The sequence below is a fragment of the Amblyomma maculatum genome, chromosome 1, assembly GCF_055883805.1.
Source record: "Amblyomma maculatum isolate TAMU_Amacu chromosome 1, ASM5588380v1, whole genome shotgun sequence".
Lineage (NCBI taxonomy): Eukaryota > Metazoa > Arthropoda > Arachnida > Ixodida > Ixodidae > Amblyomma > Amblyomma maculatum.
Window position 1 is genome coordinate 395,438,792 of NC_139344.1, and position 27,450 is coordinate 395,466,241.

General features: G+C 44.3%; 1 protein-coding gene across 1 annotated transcript in view; it reads right to left on the bottom strand.

Annotated features, from left to right (window-relative positions):
- Window positions 1-27,450, bottom strand: part of Cerk (Ceramide kinase) — a 75,599-nt gene that overhangs the window by 12,597 nt on the left and 35,552 nt on the right. Inside the window, exons 2-7 of the mRNA XM_084595492.1 lie at window positions 16,443-16,829; window positions 14,049-14,177; window positions 12,713-12,776; window positions 10,015-10,235; window positions 8,623-8,775; window positions 1,708-1,822 (exon numbers count right to left, since the gene is read on the bottom strand). Coding sequence (XP_084451618.1) covers window positions 1,708-1,822; window positions 8,623-8,775; window positions 10,015-10,235; window positions 12,713-12,776; window positions 14,049-14,177; window positions 16,443-16,829 — 1,069 coding nt within the window. The remainder of the gene's footprint in view (window positions 1-1,707; window positions 1,823-8,622; window positions 8,776-10,014; window positions 10,236-12,712; window positions 12,777-14,048; window positions 14,178-16,442; window positions 16,830-27,450) is intronic.

Consider the following 27,450-nt stretch of genomic DNA (forward strand, 5'->3'; position numbering starts at 1 on the left):
GGGCGATAATTCGAACATAAAACATGGCAAGTTATAGTGGACTTCTCATATCTATGGCCATGCAAGCATCCATTTACTGGAGGTGTCTGTCCTGGTGAGTGAGGGCACAGCACATGTGCAAAACTGCAACCTCAAAGTGCTTGCCCAGTTTTCTCGTACAAAGTGAGTTACCTAACGCTAATTTTCAGTAGCGTAGAAAGCACGCTGAAAAGACATATGCAGCACTTAAATTTAGACAGTGCATTTCGGGCCACCCATATATGGACACAGTATGCATGAAAAGAATTGATACAGTTCTGTTCTGCCCACCATTACAGTTGACAAAGAAGATATTGAAATAAAAATGCCATAAAAAGCAAAAAATTACTCGAAAGTTGAAGTTCAACCTATATATGTCTGTCTGTTTTTTAATCCGGACTAGTTCTGCACCTTTCTACAATGTTGCCCCTGATGTATGAAATGGTTTGGTTTGGTTTGTGGGGTTTAACGTCCCAAAGCGACTCAGGCTATGAGAGGTGACGTAGTGGAGGACTCCGGAAATTTCGACCACCTGGGGCTCTTTAGTATGCGTGGTGATAAGCGTGCCAGCAAGCACTCTTTGATGGAAGTGATTAATGGCCTGTCTTGCCATCCGCGTAATATGATGCACCAGCGTACACTGCTAAATTACTAAACGAAAGAAAATATCTGCTAAAATAATTCATATCACTGCTCTTTGATACCACAGCATCCGAAATGATGTGCTCCTGGGACAGGGGACATAGAAAATTTTGTTTCAGTGCAACATCTTTCAGCAAGCTAAAACTCTCAAGGCAAAAACTAACAAGACACCCATTGCATACTAAACGGAGTAATTAGTAGTAATTAGTATCAGCCGGGCCAGAATAAGCCAGGAAGAGCAAGGACACCTGCCACTTATATTAAACACTGCTGAAATCTTCAAACATATTTGATTTATTCATCTTATTTTGCAGAAGCAAGGTGTCAAACAAAAGACATTGGATTGTGGGACACCATGAGACAACCTGCAGTATTGTGTACAGATGTTATAGGATGTGAAGAAATAACTATTACAGGCATGAAAACAACAGACAAAAGTTTAAATATCTGATGTATTATCACAGTCTCCTCAGTGCAAAAATTGAAAACCAATGAGATTTTACCTGAATCTACTGAATCTGAGATTTTAAATGATTTTAAAACAGTACAGAACAATTCCATGGTCTGCCAGTACAGCATAAGGGTAAGGAAATTTGGAGCTGTTTTGATGTTACGCTTTCACATAAATTCATCTTTCAGCACGGCTCCTGCATCATTTCGAGCTTGCTTTCATAGACGCATTGAAGAAGGCTGCTTTTATAGTAATTAGTACATCAGCAATCCACATCGTTATGCAAAAAAAAAAAGGAGGGGGGGGGGGGGGGGGGGGGGGGGAATTATTCATATTTTTGCCCATTGTACCACAGGTGACACACCTGGCATTACAAAGCTAAGAGGCACCGAAAAACACCTCGCAGTACATGCAGAGCTGCTCTATGCATGCATATCAATATTTCATTCATTCCAGTACCCAGCAACGTGTCTTAGTGGTCTGGAAGCACATAAATGTCGGCAACTACTTAAATGCTTGCCACTGGAGATGATGCTGTCTCATTGCACCTTGTAAATTAAGCAAGCAACAACAAACAAGTGCACGGGTGCACTCACCCTGCACGACAGCGGTCGGTGCCGGCAGGGTCGTAGTTGGCATCTGTTGTCTCAGGCTGCATGTGCAGCTTCAGTTCGCCCTCATAAACATGGTGCTTCAGAAAGGTCTGCCAACCTGTAGAAAGGAAAGCAATCAACCAGCACAGCATCCGACACTTCTATGAACTCATGCTCCATCATATAAATATTTGTACAAATAAAGTTATTACGACTCTCACCACCTATACGAGGCAGAACGTGGTCAGTTCGATGAACCAGGCACACATGAATGCATTCTTTATTTCGCCTTGCTGAATTAAAGTGATATTGTCACGTGGTGGTGACAAGGCCGTTGACAACAAATAAAGAACTTGGGAGTTCACTGAAGAAACTCTTTCTTGGGCTGACTTGCATCCGCAAAAGAACTAAGTGAATCGGCGGCGGCGATAGCAACAAACGTGCTCGTCGGTTGTCGAACTAAGAATGCCGGTTTCACGCGTCAGCACTTGATTTAAAGGCTGCAAAGAAAGAACGAGATAAAACTGCAAACGATGACTAACACAACCTAGAACATTGCAGAAATATATGCAAGTGGCCGGAATCTTCGAGAAACATCTCGGAGCATCTTTCGCGACAAAGAAACTGATAAAGCATCTCACGACAACGAGCATGATCAAACAAAGAACACAGAATTGATATGCGTGGCAAAATCGGAGTGATAAAGCCGCATGCTAACGGATGTCAAAAAAAGGAAAAATACAGATTTTAATGGTTTGCAACAACAGACGAGGTAAAGAAAAACTTCACTGGAACAGAAAGCTGGGCCAGTTGAAGGTTTAGCATAATGGACAGAGCAAAAGGACCAGGACAAAAAAAGAAACAAATATACGAAGCATACGCTATCAAATGAATTTTTAATCGGAAAGCATATTGTTTACAAAGACTGTGCAACTACCGTGTGCTGGTGCAGAAAGCCAAACAAAAAGAAGACAGCGAAACGGGAAATGAAAAAAAAAAAAAAAAGTACAAAATCAAACGCATAACACCCTCAGGGTGTTTCATCCGCATTCTTTTTTTTTTTTTCTTTATTGCAGCCTAAACAAACATTCTAAAAAAATAAACAACAACCACACTTTGGCTATTGTTACGTTACTAAAAGCGCTTGAAATTAGCCAATGTTTCATCAGCATCCTTCATTTCTGTCGGCTGTAAAGTGGCCAAGGACTTGGCAACACCTATATGCATGATGATTAGGTGGTTCGTGCGAGGGGTTTAACGTCCCAAAGCGGCTTAAGCTATGAGAGACGCCGTAGTGGAGGACTCCGGAAATTTCAACCACCTGGGGTTCCTTAACGTGCACTGACATAGCACAGCACACAGGCGCTTTGCTTTTCGCCTATATCGAAAAGTGGCCCCCGAGGCCGGGATTCGATTTTGCATACTGGGGCACAGTAGTCGAGCGCCGTAACCACTGCACCACCCCGGCAGGCGTAATGATTAGATATGCTGCCATTATTTCCCTGGGAAGATGGTTTCTGTGCTTGTGGATCATGTCGATGTACCCCAACCCTGGCAAACACTCAGTATTATCTTTCCTGCAGTCACATGCAGTGGATGATAAGATTGCTTGAGAGGGCCTTTGTCTACAGCAACCTCTTATGTTCTGTGAGACAAATGTTAAGGCATCTTCCTGTTTGCCCATAACAAACTTGTTCACACAAAAGTGGGACTTTGTGCACAACTCCTGCTTGCCAAGCTAGGTAGTTGTGGTGCGGCATATAGTGAAGCACGTGTTCCTGGAATTTCTCTGGAAGGCTGTCCTGGCTATGCTGCCAAAACCATAAGTGCAGAAATCTGCTGGGAAGTTGCTGGTACTTGGAGAAGTCCTGCCCAAACCTAATGACAAAGACTCTCGAAAGGTTTGAACAATATCACCTCACCATATGTTCAGTTTCAGAGGCTGACAAGTCCTAATACGTTCTCAAGTGCACTAAGCCAATGACAAACCACAAGAAAAAAAGATATGGCCAGGCTACTCTGAGGCCTCTGGTTGAATACCTGTCTTCCGGTTGACCTTTGGTATCTGACAAAGACGTCTTTTTGCTGTCATTCCACATTCCAGTAGAAAGCTTCGGAAGCAGTTGAAAGGAACTTCAAAGAAACTAAGTTCAACAAAGCCACAGTCAAAAGACAAGCCCTTGCGCTACTGAACGAATGCAACTTGAACGGTTTAGATGCGAGAGTGGTGGCATGCAACAGGTGAATTTTTTAACTCTACTTGTTTTTCCCTGCCCTGTGCTGAGTACTTATGCAGACCTCTTCTACTCTCTTCCACAAGACAACCAGACAAAGTCAATGAAATGGTGTACAACAGAGGACAATGACAAGATTATGTTCATCAATGCCTGCAGATTCTCTGCTGACAATTTCCTTGAACTGGTTGATTTTTAATTAGGTTCGACCTTTGTCAAGTGGGGCGACTGGACCCACGTTCAGTGGTTTGGGGTGTGTATAGGTGGAAGGGTAACTCAAGTCCTCACTGACATCTTTCTTGGCATGGTGGACGAGGTACTCGAAGTCTACATCAAAGTAACTAGTAACCAAAGTGTTTACAGAGATTATTACCTGTTGTTCACGAAAGGAAGCAGTGACATGAGGACCTAAGTCAGTGGACTTGATGAAACTTTTCAAAGAACAAGGAAATGACCTGAAGTTCACAAAACAGTAGTCCAATTAAGTATCTCTAGACAACAGTTCGTCTCTGGACAAAGGTCGTGTGCTGGAAGCATAACCCAATATCTCAGAAACCACAGTTGAGCCACAATTCTGGTCATTAGAAACTCATTAAGGATAGTATAGCTATGTCATGTCTTGAAACATCCCTAAAAAAGACCAGCCCATAAATGGTAGAAAACAGCTTCTCAGCAAAGGTTGAAACCTTCAGGAGGCTCGGCTTTGCAAACAGAACTGAGTGTGCCTGGCGTAGAGAATTTTGATCAAGTTGAAGAATCTAAAGACTCAAAAAAGTTCTGGTGCAAGGAAGAAGATTGTCTCTATTCCACACCTACACCGTGTCTACCATTACCTCGAGAAAAAGAGTTGCTAGATTTATTGTTCAGATTGTGTTCTGTATTGACGAAAAAGGTCAGAAAAATTAGTGCCATGGTCAGACAAAAGCTGGATGGCTCCAGGCCCAGTATGGGAACATGCTTTGTTAAACACGTCATCAGCTATGTAGCTTGCCAAACAGAAGTTGTGTACAAAGTGCCACCCTCGTGTAAAAGCGGTTATTAAAAATTGCCTCAGCATTCATTTCAAAGAACACGAGAGGTCGCTGATAGCAAAGGCCACCTGATGCAATCTTGCCAGCCATTGCAGCTACTATATGGACAAGATACTGGTACTGAGTGCCTGCCAGAGTTGGGACATACAGACGTCGTCTGCAAACACAGAAACCAGCTTTCCACAGAAATAATGGAAGCGTACCTCATCGCTAGACTGCACATACGCTGCTTGTCTCCTAAGCCCTCGGTGGCATTACACGCAACAGAAATAAAGTATCTTGATGAAATTCTTGCAGGCTCATGAAGGTGCTACATTTGTTAGGTTTTATTTGCTTTTATTTTCTCATTTTCTGTTTCCTGTTTGGCTTTCTTCGCCTGCACGCACTGGTGTTAGATCCTAAAACAAGATTCTGTTAGATCCTTTAAAACTGTGGCTCTTAAAACAGGGCCTATGCATATGTGCTCATCCATGACAATACTGTCCAAATGGAATCAAGCAAATAAATCAGTAGCACGAAGGGTGCAAAACTAATATGACACACACAATGATGCCTGTTGCAAGTACACCATTCTAAGGATTATTTAATGATGCAAACAATGCAGTTTTTATCAAGAACGCACACACAGCTGTGAAAATAGTTTGTGTAGAGCAGTAGAACAAGAAGCGAACTATGCCGACACAGTAGAAGACGACAAAAGGATAGCAGATTAAAGCAAGGCATTCGTGCGAATGGCCACTTGCTTGCTTGAACTTCCTTACAATGGGTGTGACGAACGTCGAGCCCAATCTGACGGCTCTACCTGTCCAGCTTATCTTTTGCAATGTCCATCTTCTCCAGAAAGGGTTTCCACGCCTCCTAGCTGGATTAGGCCCAGATTGCCCTTCCCAGAATCCTATACCCCCTCTGCTTACACCTGTGCTACTTGACTACACCCTTCACCACTGTGGTTGGCCACACCTGGCTACCTCACAGTAGTCACCCCACTACCCAGTATGCACGATGCCAAGTTCTTGCAGATGCAGTCACGGTGTAAAGCTATAAATAACGGCATCACCTTTTGCATCTACGAGAAGTTTTACATCTACGAATAAGCGTCTAGGATTCACATCATTTACCCGCACCCTGCCCATGCGAGATCTTCCGAGTTCTTTCTCGGCGTCGAGTCGTCGGCAGAGCTTAACTCCATGCCTCCTCGCCGTGAACGGATCTTTGCCAAGCAGCGGGTCCGCTTTTGGAGTATTAGTTTCGAGTTTCGCATCTCCGCTTCAGTAACACCAACACAGATTTTTAGGTCTCTGTTGAGATTCGTGCTTTACCGCTCACGTGTCTATGTTGCAAATTGCTGCAGCCTCAACATAGCCTCGGTAGAAGCGGCACCTAGTTCAAAGCATCCGTGGTGCTGGAGTTTTCTCTTCTTTCTCAGCACAGGCAATGCAGTAGTGAGGCTTGCTGGCGCCATAAAAAACATACGTGAAATACACGCGGTTGAGCCAGACAAGTTCACCGTGTGCTTCACCAAAGAATCAACCCATTGTTTAGATCTAGAGCTAGCACACTCTTGAAGAAGCAAAGAAACTGGTTGCCTAAAACTTGCTTTCCTGGCTAAAAACGTGTTAATCATTCCAGACACAAGTTAGAGCACCGAAGTGAACTTCAGCACCCCCGGATTCACTACCCAGGAGCACTGCAAATACATGTGTCAAGCCTTCATCAACGCAGTTCTTATTTTGGTATAATAAGTTAGAATGATAATTCTATGCATGTGCTACAAATCTGTCATCTTAAACGTGAGAAATCAAAATTTCAAGACCTTCGATAAGCTCATCACCCTGAATTTTTTATTTCTGTATCATTGCTTCGACTGCAATTATAGCTCGGGCCGGGCCCGGGCATTAAGCCTGAGTGCCAGTCCGGGCCGGCTGAGCTCGGGCCTACAGCACAAGGCCCGGGCTGAGCTTGGGCTCAAAATTTTGGCCAGAAGGAGAGCAAGTCATGGACAGGTAGCATGCATTCACCACCGATTCATGAACGTGACTTACAACAAGCCTCCAACAGAAAGAAGGCTCTGGAGACAACTCTGGCACACCAGCAGTATGCAGCAAGGTGGTTCATGAGAGTATTGCTCCCTCTGAAATGGCCACCGGGTCTATTATTCAATGGTCCTGGCATACTTCAGTCTATGTGTCAAGCAGGACACCCACAATGCAGTAGAAGACTGAGTGCTTGGTCAAAGAGCAACGTCACTCAGCAAGCCTGGCAAAATATTGCGCTGAAATTATTGGTACTAACAAAATTGCGACTACACAGGAAGACAACTCAGATATAAATGTTATATTGGGTGGCTGTGACAGCAGCCGATTTTGAGCAGAAGAGTTCCAGCTCTCCGATGGCATCTGATGGATATGAAGACAAAAGAAAGAAAAGGACAGCGACATGGTGGTACCAGTTTCTTTCAGGTCCACAGTTGTGGTCGAGCGCAGACCAGTAGCAAAGAAGAGGGAGTGAACAGTGCAGAAGCAGGGGAAGATGACAAAGGGATAATAACATAAGGGATAGTGACCAAGGTACCAGAGGGTCTGCGAAGCGATTTTTGGGGGCTTTGAAACCCACGGCTACAAAAAAAAAAAAATAATAATAATAAATAAAAAAGGTCATGCAATAGCTTTTGCTTGGCTAGACACATTTTTACAAGATTTAAAAGCACGGAGAGGCCAGTTTATTTAGCCTTGACTCAATCCCAATTCCATGACCTGTTCCTGGAACTATATGCAGCAGTATGAAATTTTGTTTATTGTATGTAGCATATAATAGGTTACAAAACACCAATACAGAAGGAGATCCCAAAGTCAAGAAAAAGCATGCAAAGCATCTGCACAAAATCGCCTGCCTCTTCCTTCCCCCCCCCCCCCCCCTTCCGAGAACCACTTCTATACACTATAGAAAGTGAGTAGGCCATGAGCGACAATCAGCAACAAAAAAATCTTCATATATTTTACATTCCTGAAGGCAATAAAGCCACTTTGATAGCCCTACACTTTCATACGTCAGTATGTGAATATGGAAGTTTTGGTTACAGCGTGCTATAATGGGAACAAATTTTAGACCAGACAAAGGACTCACACAAAGTTGCTGCTGCAAAACAAGCGCCAATGATGCTACAAAATAATGCAACACCTGAAAGAAATCTTAAGAGTAAGGCTTTCATCCTAGCAGCACGTCTGTTTGATCAGAAACATATGACAGCACATGGACGCTCTGCACAGTGCATGTTTCCACTTTGTCCTTGCCACAGAAAAAATTCTTAAGCTGTATGTTGTGCCAAGTTAAGCGGCGCATAAGCAGATAAGGCCAGGGATAAACATGTCTGTTGTGTCACAGAACTGGAAGATGTCTTCAAGTTCCAGTTTATTTAATGCTTTTTCTTTCTCTAGAAACCTACACAACTACAGAGGAGAAACAATACATTTTTTTCTAAACAACAGCTGTTCAATATGTATTGTCGGATGCAAAATGGCAAGATGTATTGTTTTCTCAGTTTGTCAAGTTTCGCGCGTGAAAAGAAGGATTCCATTTGCCGTGAGCTCATCTCTGCCTCTTTAGGAATAACTATATGAGAGTGGAAAGTGTACGAACAATGAGAAAACACGTACCGGTCCAGTTGTAGCGCAATGGCCCCATCCAGCGAAACTTCTCACTGGCCTTGATGTTGTCTCCAAAGAAGCCGTAAGAAAGGAATCCCGAGGAGAACCGCACCAGCCTCTCACCACTATGGATGCTAGCCACATCAACGCCTATCTCAGCACCTGCATTTGAATTAAAAATGCTCATTTATATGTCTTGCTGACGTGGCAACTGTACATGCGAAAATTTCTCAAAGACTAGAATGGCATCACTTGGTGCAATGCAAAAGAACTCTCAGCAAGTTGCTTAATGTCACCTGACGCAACAAAGCTTAGCTAGCAAAATTTAAAAAAAAAGCTTTTGTTCCAAAAGTACTTACTACAGATCTGCCCATTTATAACTCAACTCTCTGCATGATCAAATTATTATACATCACAAATATGACTCCATTGCTCACAGCATTCATTAGCACACTTTCCGCAGCCAAGGGTTTACAGACTGTGACCTCTGCTGTGAATTGCACTTCTTAAATATGCTCCTCAAAACCTAAGAATACCATGTGTAAACAAGTCATGCTTCAGAAACGCTGGATCATTTAAAACATGCTGTAGACACTTTCTTCAGGTGGACGCAATGCCATTTAATAATACTATACTCCGAAACACTCCGGTCATGTCTATAAAAAGAATCTTATTTGCCTCTGGATGCTATGAAAAGCTGAGACTGCGCACCTATCACAATTCTATGAAAACAAAATGAATTTGTTCCTTACATTAACAACATTTTTACAGACTGTCAATTTTTAGTGTCCTAAATTCATCTCAAAAGATGTCCTAAGCATGCAAGCAGCATTGACTCAACTCCAGCTATACCACAGGCAAACAGCTCTATTATTTGGTTAGAACTTCATTGGGAAAACCACTAAAATCAGACACAACAGCATGAGTAGCTATAACCACAAAAGGTCGGCACCCAAACAGTGGATCATTGCTTAAAAAAATAAAGGAATTAACCCACGGCAGCTCTATCAGTGCCCATAACTTGACACTCCAGTTGACGAGTTGTGCAAGAGAACAAATGATGTTACTGATATCTCAGCTGCAATCAAGAAGTGGACACTGGCAGAACATGTGATGAAAACAGAAGGTAGTGAATGCCGTTTGAGGTAACAGGCTATGTCCAAGAGAAGACAAGCATATAGCAGTGGGCAGCAGAAAGTCAGATGGGCACAGGAGATTAGGAAGTTTGTGGGGATAAAGCAGTTGCAGGTTAACTGGAGAGATATGGGAGAGTCCTTTGCCCTGCAGTGCCCACAGAGTGATGATGGTGGTGACAAAGGCCTCCCAACTCAGCCACTCAATAATAAACCTACCGAGCTCCAACATGACAAGTATGCAAACTAGGAGTTCGTTCTCACTCACCCATTGTTATGAGCAGCGCTGACGTTACAGGACTGTTTTCTCCCGTCGTGGTGCAAACCAGTGCGTCCGTGGAGCCAGCAGGAATAACACCAATCTTAATCGTTCCAGGTTGTAACCGGGAATTCGGGTCGTTGGCATCGATGCCAGCATCACGCTGAGCCCTCAGCAACACACCGTTGACAATTTCGTTGACCATGCCGTCACCGCCGACACATACAACGCTGGAACAAAAATTACTATCAGGTCAGTTTACGCTGTACAACTGTACAACACAGGTCTCCCAGCATGAGCAATATAGCAGCACAGGCACACACAAACTAGCTGTTGTCCGCAGTACATTGATTCAGTGCAACAGTTCAAAAAGCTTCCAATAAGTGGCAGAAAATACATTATCTGCGTATCTCTGCTCTTCTATATTTGATGCTTAGGATCCATGTAACTTCATCCAGATATTACAATAGGATATATGCAGATGTTCGGATTATGACAACATTTAATGAATATCGCGAATAGCTGGGAAGTGAATGCAGAGTTTGGAAGTAAGAGTATGTCTCATAGCAAGTATTTAGCACTACATTAAATGCGGTAAAATAAATTTAGTTGAAGACGTCGCTAAGCTGGAGGCTTGCACGTGTAATTTTGCCAAGTTCAACACTCTACACAAGCTTAGCTGACATCCACCAATGTATGTAGACATGACTGAATTAAAAGCAGAACTTTGTTCAGCAAAAACAACTACTGCGTTATCAGCGTACAACATAGCACAGGCCTGGTCACCACAGTTCTATACCCAGTTGATTTGTTTTTATTTACTTCCCCTAAACAGTTCTGGTAAATCAAATTTGCAGCAACAGATTCTCACAAGCAAGAAGGCAACTGTGCACGATGTGGTCAGAAAAAACGAGCTGAATGACTGAGACACTGTCACTAATACCGGTCACTAATACGAAGAGGCTGTAACAGCTGAAATTCTGAAAGTGCAGCTTTTCTCAAATCTGTGCACCCTTCCTTATTAAACCTTTCCTGCTTAACGACTTTAATGCAGTTAAGCCACCTGCATACATACTGATGCCACTAGGGTGGTGGTCAGCTTGCATCCAATGGCTTTGATCAAAGTAATACCCTAGGAACCTGTACCAGTTTGGGGCTAAACAATCCAGAATAAAGATAACTAGTGTCCAACACTACATAAGAGAAAGCTAAATTTTTGTTGCCTTAAGTCCCATCTTAGGTCTAACTTTTGCGTTTACCCATGTCTTGACCCCCAGAACAATCGTTATTTTTACATTGCACCAACTGCCTCAGAGTGAATAATCTATTTTTGCTGCAAAATTGCCTTCCATTAATTAAATTTTCATCAAAAAATGTGCAAAATATGAATAAATTAAGGCAGGAATCAGCATACTTTTCAGAATATTGGTGTGCAACCTTATTTGATATTCAGTGCCTCTGAGCCTCTGAATACATATTATAGAAGCACAAGTTACTATAACGAAATGCAGAAATAGTTTGATTTGTGGTGTTTAATGACCCAAAGCGACTCAGGTTACGTGAGACGTCGTAGTGGAGGACTCTGGAAATTTCGACCATACTTAACCAGCCAAAAGACGAGACACAGCAAAGAGGAGGACAGGACAAGGCTGGACTATCAACTGAATGTTTATTGATCAGAAGAAAACAACGAAGATTCCTTCCGAAAAGCTCGCGCACAACCCAACCGGTGGAATGGCAGGAAATTGGGAAGAAGATGAAGAAAATTCAAAGCCAATTCAAAGTCAAGGCCTGACTAACGACTTTTCTAATAGATCAAATTCCTTACAATTATTCCTTACAAGTATGAACCCATACCTACGTGCCCAGTCGTCAACCTTGTTAAATTTCGACCACCTGGGATTTTTTAATGTGCACTGACATCGCACAGCACATGGAGGCCTTGCTTTTTGCCTCCATCAAAAAGCGGCCACTGAGGCCGGGATTCCATCCCGCATCCTTGGGAACAGTAGTCGACCGCCTTAGCCACTGTGCCACCCTGGCGGAAATGCAGAAATAGTGCTAAGGATATAAGCTGAAAAGACATTAGAGATTCCTGTGGATGTCACCCGGCAGCGAGACACCACGTCACCTGGTGAACATCTGGGCTCCTTTGAGATGGCAGTGTGCAATAGGAACTGAACAACTGAACCCTCCTGGATACTTGGATCCTGACTCAGGCACACTACACCTAAGCCATGCAGGTAGATTTGTAAGCCTTGATTATAGTAAGTCTTCATGACTGTGCTGGGTGGTCTTTCAAATAATTCTTGTGAATATGCATGAGATAATAGAGGTACAAATTAAGGGATGCGTGATTAAGCAAGTACTAAAGTTCATGTGCATGAGTGCGAGGATCTGCCAAGGAGGCTGCAGACAGGAGCTATTAACATGGTGACCATTTGGGCTAGTTGCACGAATCTAACATATTGAACCAGCGAAAGACACAGAAACACTCCCTCCCATCAGTGTCTTTCGCTGGTTCAATATGTTCAGAACTATTAACACTGGGCGTCATGCCCTTAAAGATGGAGCTTAAGATGTCCTCCAAATATTCTATATATATAAAGACTACATCTTGCACTACAACATTCGAGTATGTAATTATGGTTTCTATAAAAAAAAGGGTAAAATAGAGGTCATAACAATCTGACACGGCCATACATACCCATCAAAAAGGGAAAGGTCCATTTCAAGAAGACATTCCTTGGCGTGGCCTGAATATCGTGTCGCTGCATCACAGCAAAAGATAAAATTGCAATGCAGTTAATGACATGCATATTCAGGTAGTACTAGAACCATTATGACTCCTTAGACACCGTGACCGATGATATCGCTGACGCTATTGGATTTCCTCTCTAAAGAGTCTGAATACATTGTCGGCATGCTATGATACACATGTAGCCTAAATGATAAGTGAACAAAAAAAAGCTAGAAAGCTAGATTTTAAATGAGAGCGACTAGATACTACTAGTGCAGCTGGTGTCAATGTCTGATCTTTGGAAGCTTTAGTAATTTCACCCGCATTTTTTGTGCTTATTTATTTGCATTCTAGATGCCCAGTTCACATTTCAACTGATGCTTAGTAGGTGCTATAGGTGACAGGATGACAGCAACAATAAACCACTCAGATGGAAGTGCAAGCTTTGCTCACCTGAAAATTTTTTAAAAAGTAAGTTCTATGTAAATTACTCTTTAGTAGTTCCTGCAATTTCTAAGCAAATTTTCTGAGAAAAATCAGCATTTTTTAAAGGGAGCACCTCTAAGTCAGAAACCAAGAGAAGCTATTACGCTTGCAAAATCACACAATTTGCGATAGAGCATCTGCAAGTACAATCAATGCAGCCTGGAAAGATTCACGCTCTAGATATTTCAATGTTGTGGTATTTTGAAATCCAGAAATCCCTGCTCAGGTGTCATGGCTCAGTAGCTTTATACGCGTTACGAAGTAACCTAGCACTTGTTAAATTCCCATGCAGAACAAGTCAAGAAACAGGATCTTATTGTCATCTTCAAGTCTTCAGACATGCACTTATTTTCATTTCAGTAAATGGCTAGTCACACCGACCATAAAAATAATGTGACTACCCCACTTTGCAAGGCAGAAACCAAGTGCACATTTCTGTATCAAAGCATGAATAACACCAGCCATATTCTTTGGGTGAGTTTAATAACTTTAAAAGGCACACTATGATGAGCAAATGCGCTAGCACTTAATCCCACCTATGAGAACAAGCTTGATTTACATTTCTCAGTGGCTCAGCAATGCTCATATCTTTATTAATATACCAGGTAATTTAACATCTTTGTCCACAAATGTGCTAGTCCTTCAGTAACATGTCCTCTCTCCGCTCTCTGCATAAGTCTCACCATCAAAATACCAGCGCTTAATTTTTTTTTTTTACTGAGTGTCTTCCTTTTTCATTTTTGCAAAAAGCAAACTTAATCAAGCTATGCATCTCCATTCTCCCATGAAAGAATACAATCAGGACATTAATACTCACTGATTAATTCCACAGAGATATTCGCCAGTTGAAATATAGGTGCTACTTTGCGCTCGTAGATAACAGGCGCTCGTTTCCGGCCGCCAAAAGGGTTGACAAACACCAACAACTTGCGCGGCCTTTTTTCCCCTAGCGAGAAAAAAAAAAGAAAGTTATTGCACATAATGTTCTGCTAGAAAAGAGGAAACAGAAAATAGATTCAAACAACATATATATTATATAGCCAAGAAATGTCTTTCGGAATATGCACAGTGATATGTACCACCTGTTGTAAAAGTATGCAGTCTACCACATCGTACATTAGAGCATGCAACAGACCCAGCATGTCATTTTATAACACTGCAGGTATGCTGGAAAAGAAATTTGCGAGAATTGTGCACTAGATGCTTTTCATTATTTGACCGCGATGTGTTCCCAAGTCCTCTGTTTCCTGGTTTGATTGAAAATAAAATAATTGCACTGTGTACATGCATTCCTTTTCTTTCTTTTTTTTATCTAAAGACAAGGCCACAGAATCAATTTAACTATACTTCTAGCTGTCCAGTTCTTAACAATTACAGCCTACTTGTTTTGTGCTAGTAGAACTGGAAAATAATGTCGGCTGTTGTTTTCACTCACTCAAATTTCAGTGGTGACATCGCTTCTGTCTCTCGTCAGCTACAGTGAACTTCAATCTACATTAATGACCATCATGCAGCACTCCTCAGTGCCAAGGAATAGTCCATGATTAGTGCCTTCTTTATTATTTAAAGAAAGACCTAAACAAAATACAGAATTCAACATATACCTTTGATTAGAGACATAGATTAAAGGGACCCATGAAACTACTAAGGTTAGAAAAAGTGTGCAAACTATGGGTATTCCATCACTTGTCAACATACCGCAAGGTTAGGAAAAGTGTGCAAACTATGGGTATTCCATCACGCCGCAAAAATCGTTTAAACAAGCTTCACTGTCACCTAATATGTCAGCAATTAAAAATTATAATCCTCCCCTCTCCCTTCAACGATGCGCCAGAAAAAATATTTATGTCAGTTAAGTTGGGAGTTGCCTCATCGCACCCACGTCACTTGGGCATGCCCATGCAAACGGTCGGTTAGTAACGCGCGGCAGGTGTAGTCCTAAATCAATGACCAGATGGTAGCAGCAGTTTTTAAATATATTCATAAAATATCCAAGGTTTTACGCAGAGATTTTAAATTTGACGCGAATACTAACACAACACGCACACTTCTACAGATGTGTTGCGTTAGAATATGATAATCACAATCGTTTCAAAATCCATTTAAGATAACGCTTTCGATTACAGCTGCAGCAGAGTAGTACAGCACACTGTGGGCACTGTTATTGCCAACTGCTTCCTTTCTTCTAGTTGCACGCTACTATGGTTTAGCCCAGGAACTTGGCGAAAAACTCGAGAGGCGTCCTCACATGACAGTCCTGAACCCTAACAATAAAATGTAAAACGGAGAAAGTCAGCATTCATAAGTGCGACAACCTGCGGGGCACTTTGCTGGTCAGGATCAGGACTTGACATCAGTGTGGCCCTGGAGATAGCAGAACAGCTCCAAGAAGTTTTGACTGGCGGAGGCCAGCTGCATGGCATAATGCTCGCTAAACCATACTTTTCTTATTTTCTTTTTTTTGCATGATTTAGCCTGGTTTAGCTATTCATGAAGCACCATCTCCGGGCATGCGAAGAGGCACCTTTAGCCGCGCAGTTGTTTCGTTTTCGATTTCTCGCTCCATTACTTCTCTACACGGGTTGTAATTTTGAAAGGCAGCCTATCGCTACGAACACATGAAAGGTTCCAACGCGAGCATCAACTGAAACGCGACTCAAAACACATCAATGACGCTGGAAGCATATGTTTAATGGGGAGAGAGAGAGAGAGAGAGAGAGAGAGAGAGAGAGAGAGAGAGAGAGAGAGAGAGAGAGAGAGAGGGGGGGGGGGGGGGAGGGGGGCAATTAAACAAAGTATTTATTTATTTATTTATTTATTTATTTGCATGAAAGGTACTCGCTCAACCTATGCCCTGTCTCTCACATTTTTGCGCAGAACGATACCAGCGAGCAAGTAGCGCTCTGCGTGGTACTCTGGTCAAGGTGTTGTAATTGCTGTTCCTTAAAAGCCATAATGACGCCAAGCACCTCTAATGCATGCCTGTTTTCAAGTGTGTCATCGACGTAAAATTGCCTACTATACGGTGTTGTGGTAGTAGAAATGACGTGGTCAGGTTAAAGGGAGGGAGAGGATGTAAACTAGGCAGGAAGCCAGGTGCGGGGAGGGAGGGGAGGAAGGGATGCTCCTATTTCCCCGGTTCCGGTGTACCGGTTGAGGTGAAAATGTGACCGTGGACAAAGGAATTGAGGCAACAGAGTTCACAAAGTACCCCTGATCCTGTCCTGGACCGCGTCCGCCCACTGGTGCACGAGCGCGTGATCGCTGCGTCCCGTGACCCCCCGCAGCACCATGGTCTGCAGGCACCACGAGTGCTTGCGGACGGGCTTGGCCACGTGTAGACGGAGCGCCGGATCCCCCAGGACCACGCGACCGCCGTCGTCGGCTACGGACGGCGATGGCACCGCCGCGGAGGAGCCATCAGCCATCGCCACGAGGCAGGCCGCGCTGGCGCTGACGCTGGCGCTGACGCTGACGCTTGTGGTCCGCGGCACCTGCCCTCGATGCTGCTGCGATTGGCCGCAACAGTTACCTCCGCTGCAGGGCCACGCTTCAGCGGCCAGCAGCCTCGATAGCGGGATGAACTCATCCTGGGATTCTGCGGCAAAGTAACAAAAAGGAAGTCACATTCCTGTAGCTCACGATTCCCCCTTTCAGAACCAGGTTGCGAAAAAAAAAAAAGAAAAATCACATCGTTGCCTGAGGGAAAACGGGTTAGTACATTTGCAACATTAAATTGCACTATGAATTATCTACTGGATTCTTTCGGCTCCTTTCCTTTGACTTTATTCATGTAACTCCCACTACTCGACATTATTTCGGCTTGATGCTAATTAGTTTCCTCGGTCTCTGACGAATTTATTTGTTTTCTTTTTATTTGCAAACAAAATCGCCAGGAAGCAACGCAAACGTTAAAACATTCAGTTGATAATGCTCTGAACATCGTGGTAAGTATATGCTTCTCGGGCCGGGTCTGCGAGCCACTGTACCGGCCTATATGGTCGGGACCACGATGTGGCGCCCGCATTGTCCAACGCCACAAAATGGTCGCTTGTATTTATTAAAAAAAAACACGTATAGCTGGCTATCAAATGATATAGCTTGCAGGTACTGCCGAAACCACACGAACAAAGCAGAAAAAATACCACAACATTCATTTATACTAATATTGTCATCTGTCAAACACATTCAGCATGTTTCAAAGTGTTGAAATATTTGCTGATCGATTAGACGGGCTAACTGCTGTGAATAAACTATCTTTGCCAGAAAACGGACTGGAAGAAGTTCCCTTCAACGCTAAGTTGGTGCTAACTTAACAACGGATGACATTTCAAGAACAGATGAAAAATCGCGAGCTAGGTAGAATTTCGTAGCGAAGACCGAAATCACGTTTCGGCGCAAGAGTTTTTATTCACTCCAAGTTCGCAAGGAGACTCAAATACCAGACAACACCCTACCATAGCCATTGTCCCACGTATGTCCGTAGAACATCCATAGGACGTCTGGTGCATAAAACCTTTGCAAAACTCCGCAATTCAACATTTTCTGCATAACCAAATTCCCTTTATCATGGCGGCGCGGCCCGTTAGATAATGAAAAACAGAAGGGAGGGGAGAAGGTATGAATGGCCCTTGCGAGGCAGAGACGCAACACTAGGAAGCAGGGAGCAGGCAATGGACGCGGACATTATTGTCACAAAAGACGTCTCCTACGCTGCACCCTATTTCTGCCCACAAAACATGTTTGGGAGCCATGGTGAAGGGGTTTTCGCTGTGTAGAGGATCTACCGTCCACAGTTTTGCAGAGGGTCCATTGATATCCGTGGAACGTCCGCCGACGTCCCTGAAATGCACTTCGGTCGTCCAGTAACTGTCGACGACCGAAGTACATTTCGAGCGCGTTCCTAGCGCCGACGGCAGTGCGTTGGACCGATGTAAAACGGCGAGGGGAAAAAAATGCAAAAATGCAGCCCGCAATCTGCTTCGACAGGAGGTACTCGCGAGCACGTCACCCGCACCGACGGGCGGGGAGCACGTTTCAAGGTTCCACTCGCTCTTCCAAGTTTGTCCCTCCCCGGGAGGACGTTTGCCGCGCACCTACCTACTCGGCGCCCGGTCCCGCTTGACAGGCCATCGGAACGCAGCCGCTCAGAGAGCAAACACACTTGGCCCCGCGACCGGCTTCCCCTCGTCGGTTCGCAAAGATGAAAGTATACACGTTCGCCAAAGCGCTCGAGGTCGCAAACCCTGGAAGTCATCAGCACACAAAGACGAGGCAGTTCCATTATGCTAGAAGTTCGCGCCATTGGCGGTTGGGCAACGGGGGACACTGCATCGAGATCGATGAGGCACTCAAATGGTGCCCTGCGTTGGAAAAGATAGTCAAGAGTGCGCTTTCTTCACCACTCTTCTAGCCAGAAGCGACACGGACGTGTTGTGCAACATCGCATTGCAAAAAAGTAGAATGAAATTCTCTTTTTTTGCTTTACAACGGGGCACTGAGAATAAGATTCCCGCTTTCAGTAAGATGGGGCGGCCGAACCTTTGTTTTTCGCTCGCACGTAAGAAGCGAGCGCAAGAAATTGTGCCATAGTAATCATAAGAGGAGGAAAAGAAAGTGAGGTTGTTTCACATTTTAGCACCACCTTTCTGCACTGCAGATCTTTCTCTAATAAAGCTCCCTGGGCGTCGCTACATAGCTCGCAGGACTGTTTGTACCCCTGACGCTACTAAAAAGAAAAAAAAAAAAGGTGGAACCGGTTTGCAACAGCCTACAGGCTAGGAAGGAAACAATAGGTCAAAAAGGAGACCTGCTGCAACATGCAGTTCTTGTGACGTCTTCCAACGCGACTTTCGGGAGTGAAGCACGCAGGTAACTCTAGCGTTCCGATATACTTGACCTAGACCGAGGGTGCTGATACCCTTTCTAAAACCTGAACGATCCTTTGCACCACTAAATTGAAGAATCGAAGAATCTCCCGCATGTCAGGTAGATTCTCTACCACAGGGATCATGCCATATCATGTCACTGCTGACGTCACGGAAAGTGACGAAACGTCCTGCCCGAAGTGCGGAAGGTCGTGCATGGTGTTCATACAAACCGTTTCGCTGTATAATATCCCGAGTTCAGCGGTCAAGAATGCGCGGAGGATTAAGCTACCCCCGTTTACACGGCTCCGCTTGAAAGCCTAAACAACTGCCAAGATGTGCCGCTCTTGGCTCGCACAGAGTGCGTCGCTGAGATCGCTGACATGCGAGCACGGTTTCCCGGTCTAGCTGAGCGGACATGAAGCACCTGTGAGAAACGAAATGGCCAGTATACGGCAGAAAACCGGTGAAATAACGAGGGCTAACCAGTATTCTCCAGTTTTGTTCACTAACACGCACTCTCGTCACTTTCCTGTTCTGCATACGTTATGAGCATAATCGGTATCAAAAGCTCTCCATTTGCAGATGAAAAAGTCTGCCTGCTTGCCTTGATAGAGGGACTGTCGGAAAAGCATATAAGGGAGTGTCTGTCATGGTGTGTTCACATAGGAACGGTAATCGAGGTCTCGTGACTTTTTTTTTTTTTTTTTTTTTTCAATGAAATGTGTATAGTGGTGGGCAGATGTCTCGACACAAAGGAATGAACTTCCGTTTTGCAAGATACGGAGTAGTTTTCACGGAAACAAAAAATCGTATAGTATCACTAGAGGTGGAAAATGCAGTGTTTGCCATTTCAAAAAGTTGCAAGTTTGGAGTCCTGCTGCTTGCGCACTGAAATTTTGTCATCCATTATTTTTTACTCAATAAATCTATGCAACTTTTATTTGTATGAGAACAAGCCTCTTTTGTTGTTTGAAAGTCGTCCAAATTTCGAAAACAGCAAGAAAGGCGCAACTCTGATGCCAGTTTCAAGAAAAGAAAAAATCAACATCATCTTAGATTTTAATCAAAATCCCTCTCATGAATCCTCAGTACCCCAGAAATATGGCGGACTAAAAAGTGTTGCATTATCTTGTTGCAAATTATAAAAATTAATAGAAAACTGAGCTCTTGTTCTGAAAATTGTCAATATTCAGCCCTCCATTCTCGCACGACTTCTACATTTCTCGCAGTGTTGCGACTGAAACATTTCCTCTACATTATCCGGGTCATGTGTTTTATTCCTGGAAAAAGAGTTGTCGGTTCTTTCTTCGCGTTGTTTTGAATTTGCCAGAATTTTAAATGTATAAAAAAATGGACAACGTCGATTCGAATTTAAGAAAACTACCGCGTCTTCTATCTTTATCAAATTATTCTAAAAACAATGCTAAGTACTTTATAAACATCAGACACTAAAAAGTATTGCATGATATAAAGTATAAATATGAAAATAAATATAAAACTGAACGCATATTGTTATATAGAAGTGCTTATAGCTTCCGCTTAAGGAGAAGGCTCAAAAGTTCGATTTAGTACTTTCTGAATTTTGTTAATTTTAACTTATGCAACATCCAAAGCCTTCACAATGCTTATAATGTCATTTTCTGCTTGTTGGCAGTGTTGATGATTGCTTAAAGTGAAATAAATTTTCTATTTCTGGTTATTTCATGGGAGAACGCAAGTGACGGTCGAACTATTTCTCTATACCATACTTTTTCTTTCTTATTTTTTTGCCAGGTGCAGTGGTAATCAACCTAGTAGTTCTTAATTATATTATTTAATTTTTCGGTTATGACAAAAATTAACAATACCCTCAACAAGAGTTGTTGTCGGGCTAGTTGGCTTGAATCATGTAATGCCATTAAGGCTATGCGCAAAAAAGACAACAAAAAAAAAAAAGACAATACCTCTGTTTTTTTTGTGGTCTTTTTTGCGCATAGCCTTAATGGCATTACATAACAATACCCTATTCTTGAAGACCATTTTTCTAATGAGCACTTAAGTACAATCAATCATAAGCAAAACGCTTTGCAGCACGATAGTTTTGTTGGAATTCAGCAAATACTAAATCGAACTTTTGACGCCTACTGCTTAACATGCGCGCCATTTTGTATTTATTTTTATATTCTTAGTTTACATATGATGCACAAATTTTAGTGTGTAATATTTATAAAGTACATAGGATTATTTTTAAGAGGATTCGATAAATATCGAAGATGCGGTAGTTTTTTGAAATTTGAATAAAGTAGTTCATTTTTTAATCATTTTGAATTTCGCCCGATCTCAAAATATGCAGAAAAAACGTACAGCTCTGGAGTTCCACCTTTTTTCAGAAATAAAGAAAAAAGCCGGCCGGATAGAAAAAGTTTCAAATACGTACTCTGTGAGTCGTGCCAGAATGTAGGCCTGAATATTGACAATTTTAGGCCGTAATATTTCTGAGGTACTGAGGATCCTTGAGAGAATTTTTTATAAAAAATCGAAGATCATGCTGATTCACTTTTCTTCTTTTTTTTTTTTTAATTGGAATCAAGTTAAGTTGCGCGTTTTTTGCTGCTTTCGAATTTTGGGCGAATTTGATGCGTTGTGGAGAGCACACCTAGCCGTCTAAAGCCCCCAATTTTGCATGACATTAAGGAAATAACTTTAATAATAAAGAGAAAAGTTTTAGTGAAACAGCATGCGCATCATGCCCGTATTCACCGAGGTTGAAAATGTGCTTTTTTTTTTTTTTTTTTTTTTTTTGCAGCGCGTCGCTCCTGGAGCGATGTTTGCGATTTCTTTTACTAAACCAACTGCAGCAACAAACAAGGTTTTTAATAATTCTCATACAAGTAAAAGTTGCATAAATTTAGTGAGTAAGAATAATGGATCGCAAAAATTTAGTGCGCAAGCAGCATGTCCCCAAACTTGCAACTTTTTGAAATAACAAAGAACAGCGTTTTCCACCTCTAGTGATATACGATTTACCTTGCAAAACAAAAGTTCATTCCTTTGTGTCGAGACATTTGCCCATCACATATGAAAATTTCTTTGAAAACAAAAAATGATCATGGAAACTTGATTACTGTTATCTGAACGTCCACATATATGCGGGCGCAGTCTGAGAACGGCGCAGGCGGCCGCGGCACGCTTTCACATGGCAGGTGGGAGAGTCAAAACGGAAGGGCAGCAGCCAGCCTAGGCGCGGGCATCAAGCCCTCGGAGGTCGTAACCCGGCTTGGATGGTGGCCAAGGATGCCGCAGCCGCGGAAATACACCCTTCGTTACCTTTTCCCATCCCTCGCGCTCTTCCTTTCTGCGCTCACCCCTCAGAACGCCGAGCTCCGTGATTGTGTAACCCGCCCCGTCGCCATCCGGAAGGCACATGCTCGGCTTTACAACAGGACGCGCGCGTCAGCGTTGATTGATACAAGCGGAGAGAACACGGGAGCTGGAGGGCCGGGATCACGAGACACACGAACACGGGTGCGGTGTGCGCACGCATCCGCGCGTGGCGACGCCGGCTTGCTCCCAAACTCGATGAGTGTCTCGATGACCTTCAGAGGCTCAAATACCTTTCAGTATAGGTACGCGCGCGTCGAGGCACACGGCCCCTCAGTACAGGGGTTTTACCCCTCAGTAGAGTCACTGGACTCAGTGACTCTACCCCTTATAGTAAAGCCCCTCAATAAACTTTGAGGGGCTTTATTGAGGGGCTTTACCTTATAGCGTCACTTAGCGACATCTGGAGGTCATTATTGGCGCAGCGCACTATGTTATATCAATGCAGGCTATGCGCTTTTAGGAAATACTTGAAGATGCACATCTGGCCATCACCAACCGTCACCTCTGACCAGCCTTTGCCCACATTCAGCACCCAAACAAATTTGGTCACGTTCGTGAAGCCTCGGATTAGAGTAAAGACATTCTTTCGGGTAAAAGAAGAAAAAAAAAATGATGGGTATAGGCACGGCCCTTAGGCCGCGTAAGTGCAGCGACGGCCGATCTCCACGCTTCTTCTAAAGCCTTTCTTCGCCGTGGCGCAACGTTAGGATCCCTACCTTCTTTTAGAGTTACTACCTTCTTCTAAAGCCTTCTTCCTGTGGCGCGCGCCACCACGTGGCCGGTAGCGCGACGCCCTCGGTGGTCTTCATGATGGCGCCAGCTCAGGCTAGGTCACGTAGTGTGTAATAAACAGTTGAAAGTACATAACATGTAATCGGTTCGAATCCGCATCGCAAACTAGCCTTTAACTTCACTAACAGATAGATGCACGTTAGATGGGAAGCGAAATAGTATGACACCACTTTCAACGTATCGCAAGAACGGTTGTGCCACCATTTTGATGCGAAATCTGCCGCCATATGGAGGTCAGCTATCTCTTACGGGTCTCAACGTTTGTCCACATGCAACAGCGCCATACGGGTTTCCACGTCAAATACAATATTTTCACAGAACTGTCGCGTCAGACTCGCCCCGTAAATTTTTCATGAGACAATTAGCTTAAAAATAGGGACGGATATTGCTGTTATGCAAGCAGCACGATGCGTACCGTATTTCCGAGATGGATGCTAGCTAGACGGCGCGTCGAGCGCTCGATGGAACAAAGGAGCCCTTCTGTTGAAACTCTGGCTGCGTTTGCACTAAAGCAACACAGAGCCGCAAGTGTTATGTTGGGCGAGCAAGGAGAATTGCAAAAATACTTTGTGCCAACCGCCGTCCGCAAACAGGAGGAACCGCGTAAATGCGCCGTAATATCGTTGCCGCTGTAGATGTGAAATAAAAGTGAAGAAAACATGTGTATTCTGCTCCAGAATTTTGTACCGACGCAAACTTTGTGATCAGTTGCGCATTTCGGCATAACTTCGCGTACTCTACTGCAAAGTAAAGCGAACGGTGCATTCCGGGTCAACCTGCACTGCATTCGGTTCAAGTCGGCCTTGCCAAGAAAAAAGAATCGTTTCAGTTGTTTGGAATTTTCAAGTACCCCGTTTGATTGTAGACCAACAAACATGTCGCCCCCATGTAATGCCGTGCGCGGCATGAGCGTAAAACACATGCACGACACAAGCATTGCGGCGAAGCAGCGCTTTCGTGGTGCCCGGATCAGCGCCGTTCGCCAAACCCTTTCTTTCGCACTGCGCGCTCCACCGGTTGCCCGCTTGAAGGTCTCCATGCAGAGAGGGAAGAACGCATGGATTAAGGGAGAGAGCAACGAACTTTTTTATTGCCGTCTTTGTTCTCCGGCTCGTTGGGGCGGGCGAGCCGCGATAGTGCTGTGGCGGCGGCGGCGGTGGTCTGTCGCATTCAACTCCTTCCAAGGCCGGCCCTTAACTGCGCCGCCTCACGCGCTCCAATGACTCTGGCCCCGGCGGCAAGTTGTTTTCTTCGCTCCACCTCCGCGACGGCCACGGACGACCACGAACGATGCCGCTGGGAAGCAGCAGCAGAAGCACGACTCGCGAGACCGTCGTGCAAGGAGAGGCGGCAGCCGTCGGCCTTTACGTTACCAGCCGCGAAGGACGCGGTGCGGGCTAGCTACGAAGCCGAAAAAAAAAAAAAAAATCAGAAGGATTAGACGCTGCCACCAGCCAACAAAGGAGTCAGAATGGCGGCCGCCGCGGCCTCAAAAAACGCCCGGCGGTCGATCAGTGGCGGGCGAGGCACGCGGAATTAAATATCGCACCCTTGACGCCTCGGCATCCGATACCGACCAAACGTGGGAGAGGGGAGTTCCGGCCTCAGTCTCAAAATGCATGAAGTCACGCTTTTCGAATTGTGAACGGCGCGAAACGAAAGTATTGAGCTAAGGAAGGAGAGATGAAAGGTGCTGGCAGACATTCTGCGGGGGGTTGTTGCATATTACGTTGGTGGTGGTCTAAGTGGTTTATTGAATAACCAAAAAGGAAGGAAAAATGTGTCGCCGGCCGAGGCAACTGCTATCTAAAATCCGAAGCATCCTAGGCTGCGCCCGGCGGTAAAGAAAATGGGATGGGGAGAGGATAGCGGGGGAAGTACATAGGGGAGCGATAGCAAAGAAAGGACAGGGGGAGCTTTGTACATTATTTACAAAATGCAAAAAAAGGACAACGAGTTCGCGTCGCTAGCGCAGAAGTGTCCGAGGACTGTCCACAAATGACTGCGCGCGAGCGGCCACTGCAATTGTTTACAATACTACAGTCACAAGGCTGCTGCATCCCGCTCAATAATCCATGCTCGTTCTACAAAAACTGGGGAGCTTTTTTTTATATAAGGATTAAAGGACCTATGGAAAAGGTATTGATTAAGATAGAAAACACGCACGAGCAATAGATGTCACGTCCATCTTCTCTGCAACGAAGACATTTTTAAGCTAGCTTCATTAGCGCCGGACATATATGGGCGATCGAATATGATGCTCCTAGCTCCTCTCCCGCCCCCCAGCTCAGCCCAGGGCAGCGCATAAGAACAAGAATAAAACAAGTCTCAACGGCGCCCCACGACGCGCCGTCCCGCCCACGTAACTTGGGAGTGTCAAATGAGCGGGTGCGTCCAACAAGCCCCAATGACGTCATAGGGAAGATTTGGGCGCGGGGACATATCGCCGAAATCGGTTGCGAGCGGTCGCCAGGAGCATTTTTTTTTTTTTTTTTACCATTTGTAAATTACAGGCTGAATAAAAAGCCTTTAGACTTCACTCGATTACTCACAAAGATCACCTACATATTCACAAAGACAACATGTATGGGTTTCTTGCGTTAAAATATTGCCGTAAGCAGCATTTTAGGACCCGGTAACGTCCCAAAGCAACTCGCGCTATGAGGGACGCGCGGTATAACTAGTAGAGCTCCGAAAATGTCTGATACCTGTGTTAGTGCTTTGTTTTTGTGTAAAACTACTGATTCGCCTAATTCCTGTGTTAGTGCCTTTGTTTTTGTGTAAAAATACCAATTTGCCATGTTTTGTATATTATAACCTTTCGCTAACTTTGTTGTTATTATTTATTTTGTTGTAGTGATTTATCGAGGGTCGCGGTGCATTCTTATGATTATGGGACCCTCGTCTGTATTTTTATGCATTTTGTAAATATGTTCAATCTAATAATCTTTCACTTTCACTTTAAAAAAAAAAAAATTTCGACCACCCGGGTTTCTTCAACGTGCACTGACATCACACAGCACACGGACGCCTTTTAATTACTAGTTAAAACTAGACACGTGCGCTACAAGCAAAGTCGTCCCAGTGGAAAGTGGTATAGTTTCGAAAGCCCTTTCGTAATATATACATCGGTGATCGCGTGGACAAAGCGCTATCCTTGTCTATAGCTTTGATTGGCTTCTGGCAAAAAAATGTCGTCTCTCGTTGCGAAAAGACAGACGCGCAGATCTACGGCACTACGCTTCGGCAGGCCGTCCGCAGCAGGCCCGCGGACAGCTGCGATCCGCTGAGCCATGCGCACGTGCAAAAAATAGCTCACGTCTATGCTTGGTGAACACCGCACACGGGAAAAATGCGTGCGCAAAGAGAGAGGCGTGAGGAAGGTGGAGAGGAAAAACATCGCGGTTCTTGCTCGACCGACTATAAAGTAGCGCATTTGCCACGCGCAGGTAATAGCGAGAGAAGTTAAGTGCTGTAACCAGTTTCACGAGGCAGTTACACAACGTTAATGGCATTCACCAAAGACGCAGTCCCTCTGAAAACCGGTCCCCACAAAAGCCGCAGGCAGCATGGGGAGCATAAATCGATTTAATCGTAATGCAATATTACCGGCCTATAGTTGTCATGCGGTAGCAATGGGCAAGCGGGCGGCGTTGCCGTTCACTTTGGCGGTTAATCGTGTAATCAGGCGCGGATTTGAGGAGGGGGGAAGGGACCCACACGGTTAGGGAGCAAATTTCTGCGGATTGCCACACTACCCGCTCTTCCCCACGTGTTGCCAATAAATCCGCTTCTGAACACGATAATCCGCATCTGCCCGCTATATTCCTATGACCTGCCACATCGGACACCGCGCTTGTGGCATTTTCACGTAAAAAACCCATTTAGCGAACGACGCAAGCAAACACTCAAGGAAAACGCACGCAGTTAACCAGTGACTGCAACCTTGCAACCTCGAATTACAGCTCTACGCAGACGCGGTAGTTTAAACGAGTCTTCGTCTCACTGCATCACTTATACGACGTCCGTATATTTCTCGCATTTCTCGTCGTCGCAGTTCTCGTCTAGCCCTAATTAAGGCTGAGCGTAAGTGTTCTCCCCCCCCCCCCCCCTCCCCCTTTTTCCTTTCAAAAATGCGCATGCGCGCTTCTCAGGCCTAAATCCTCGTCAAGGACGCGCGCTTTGCCTAACAAC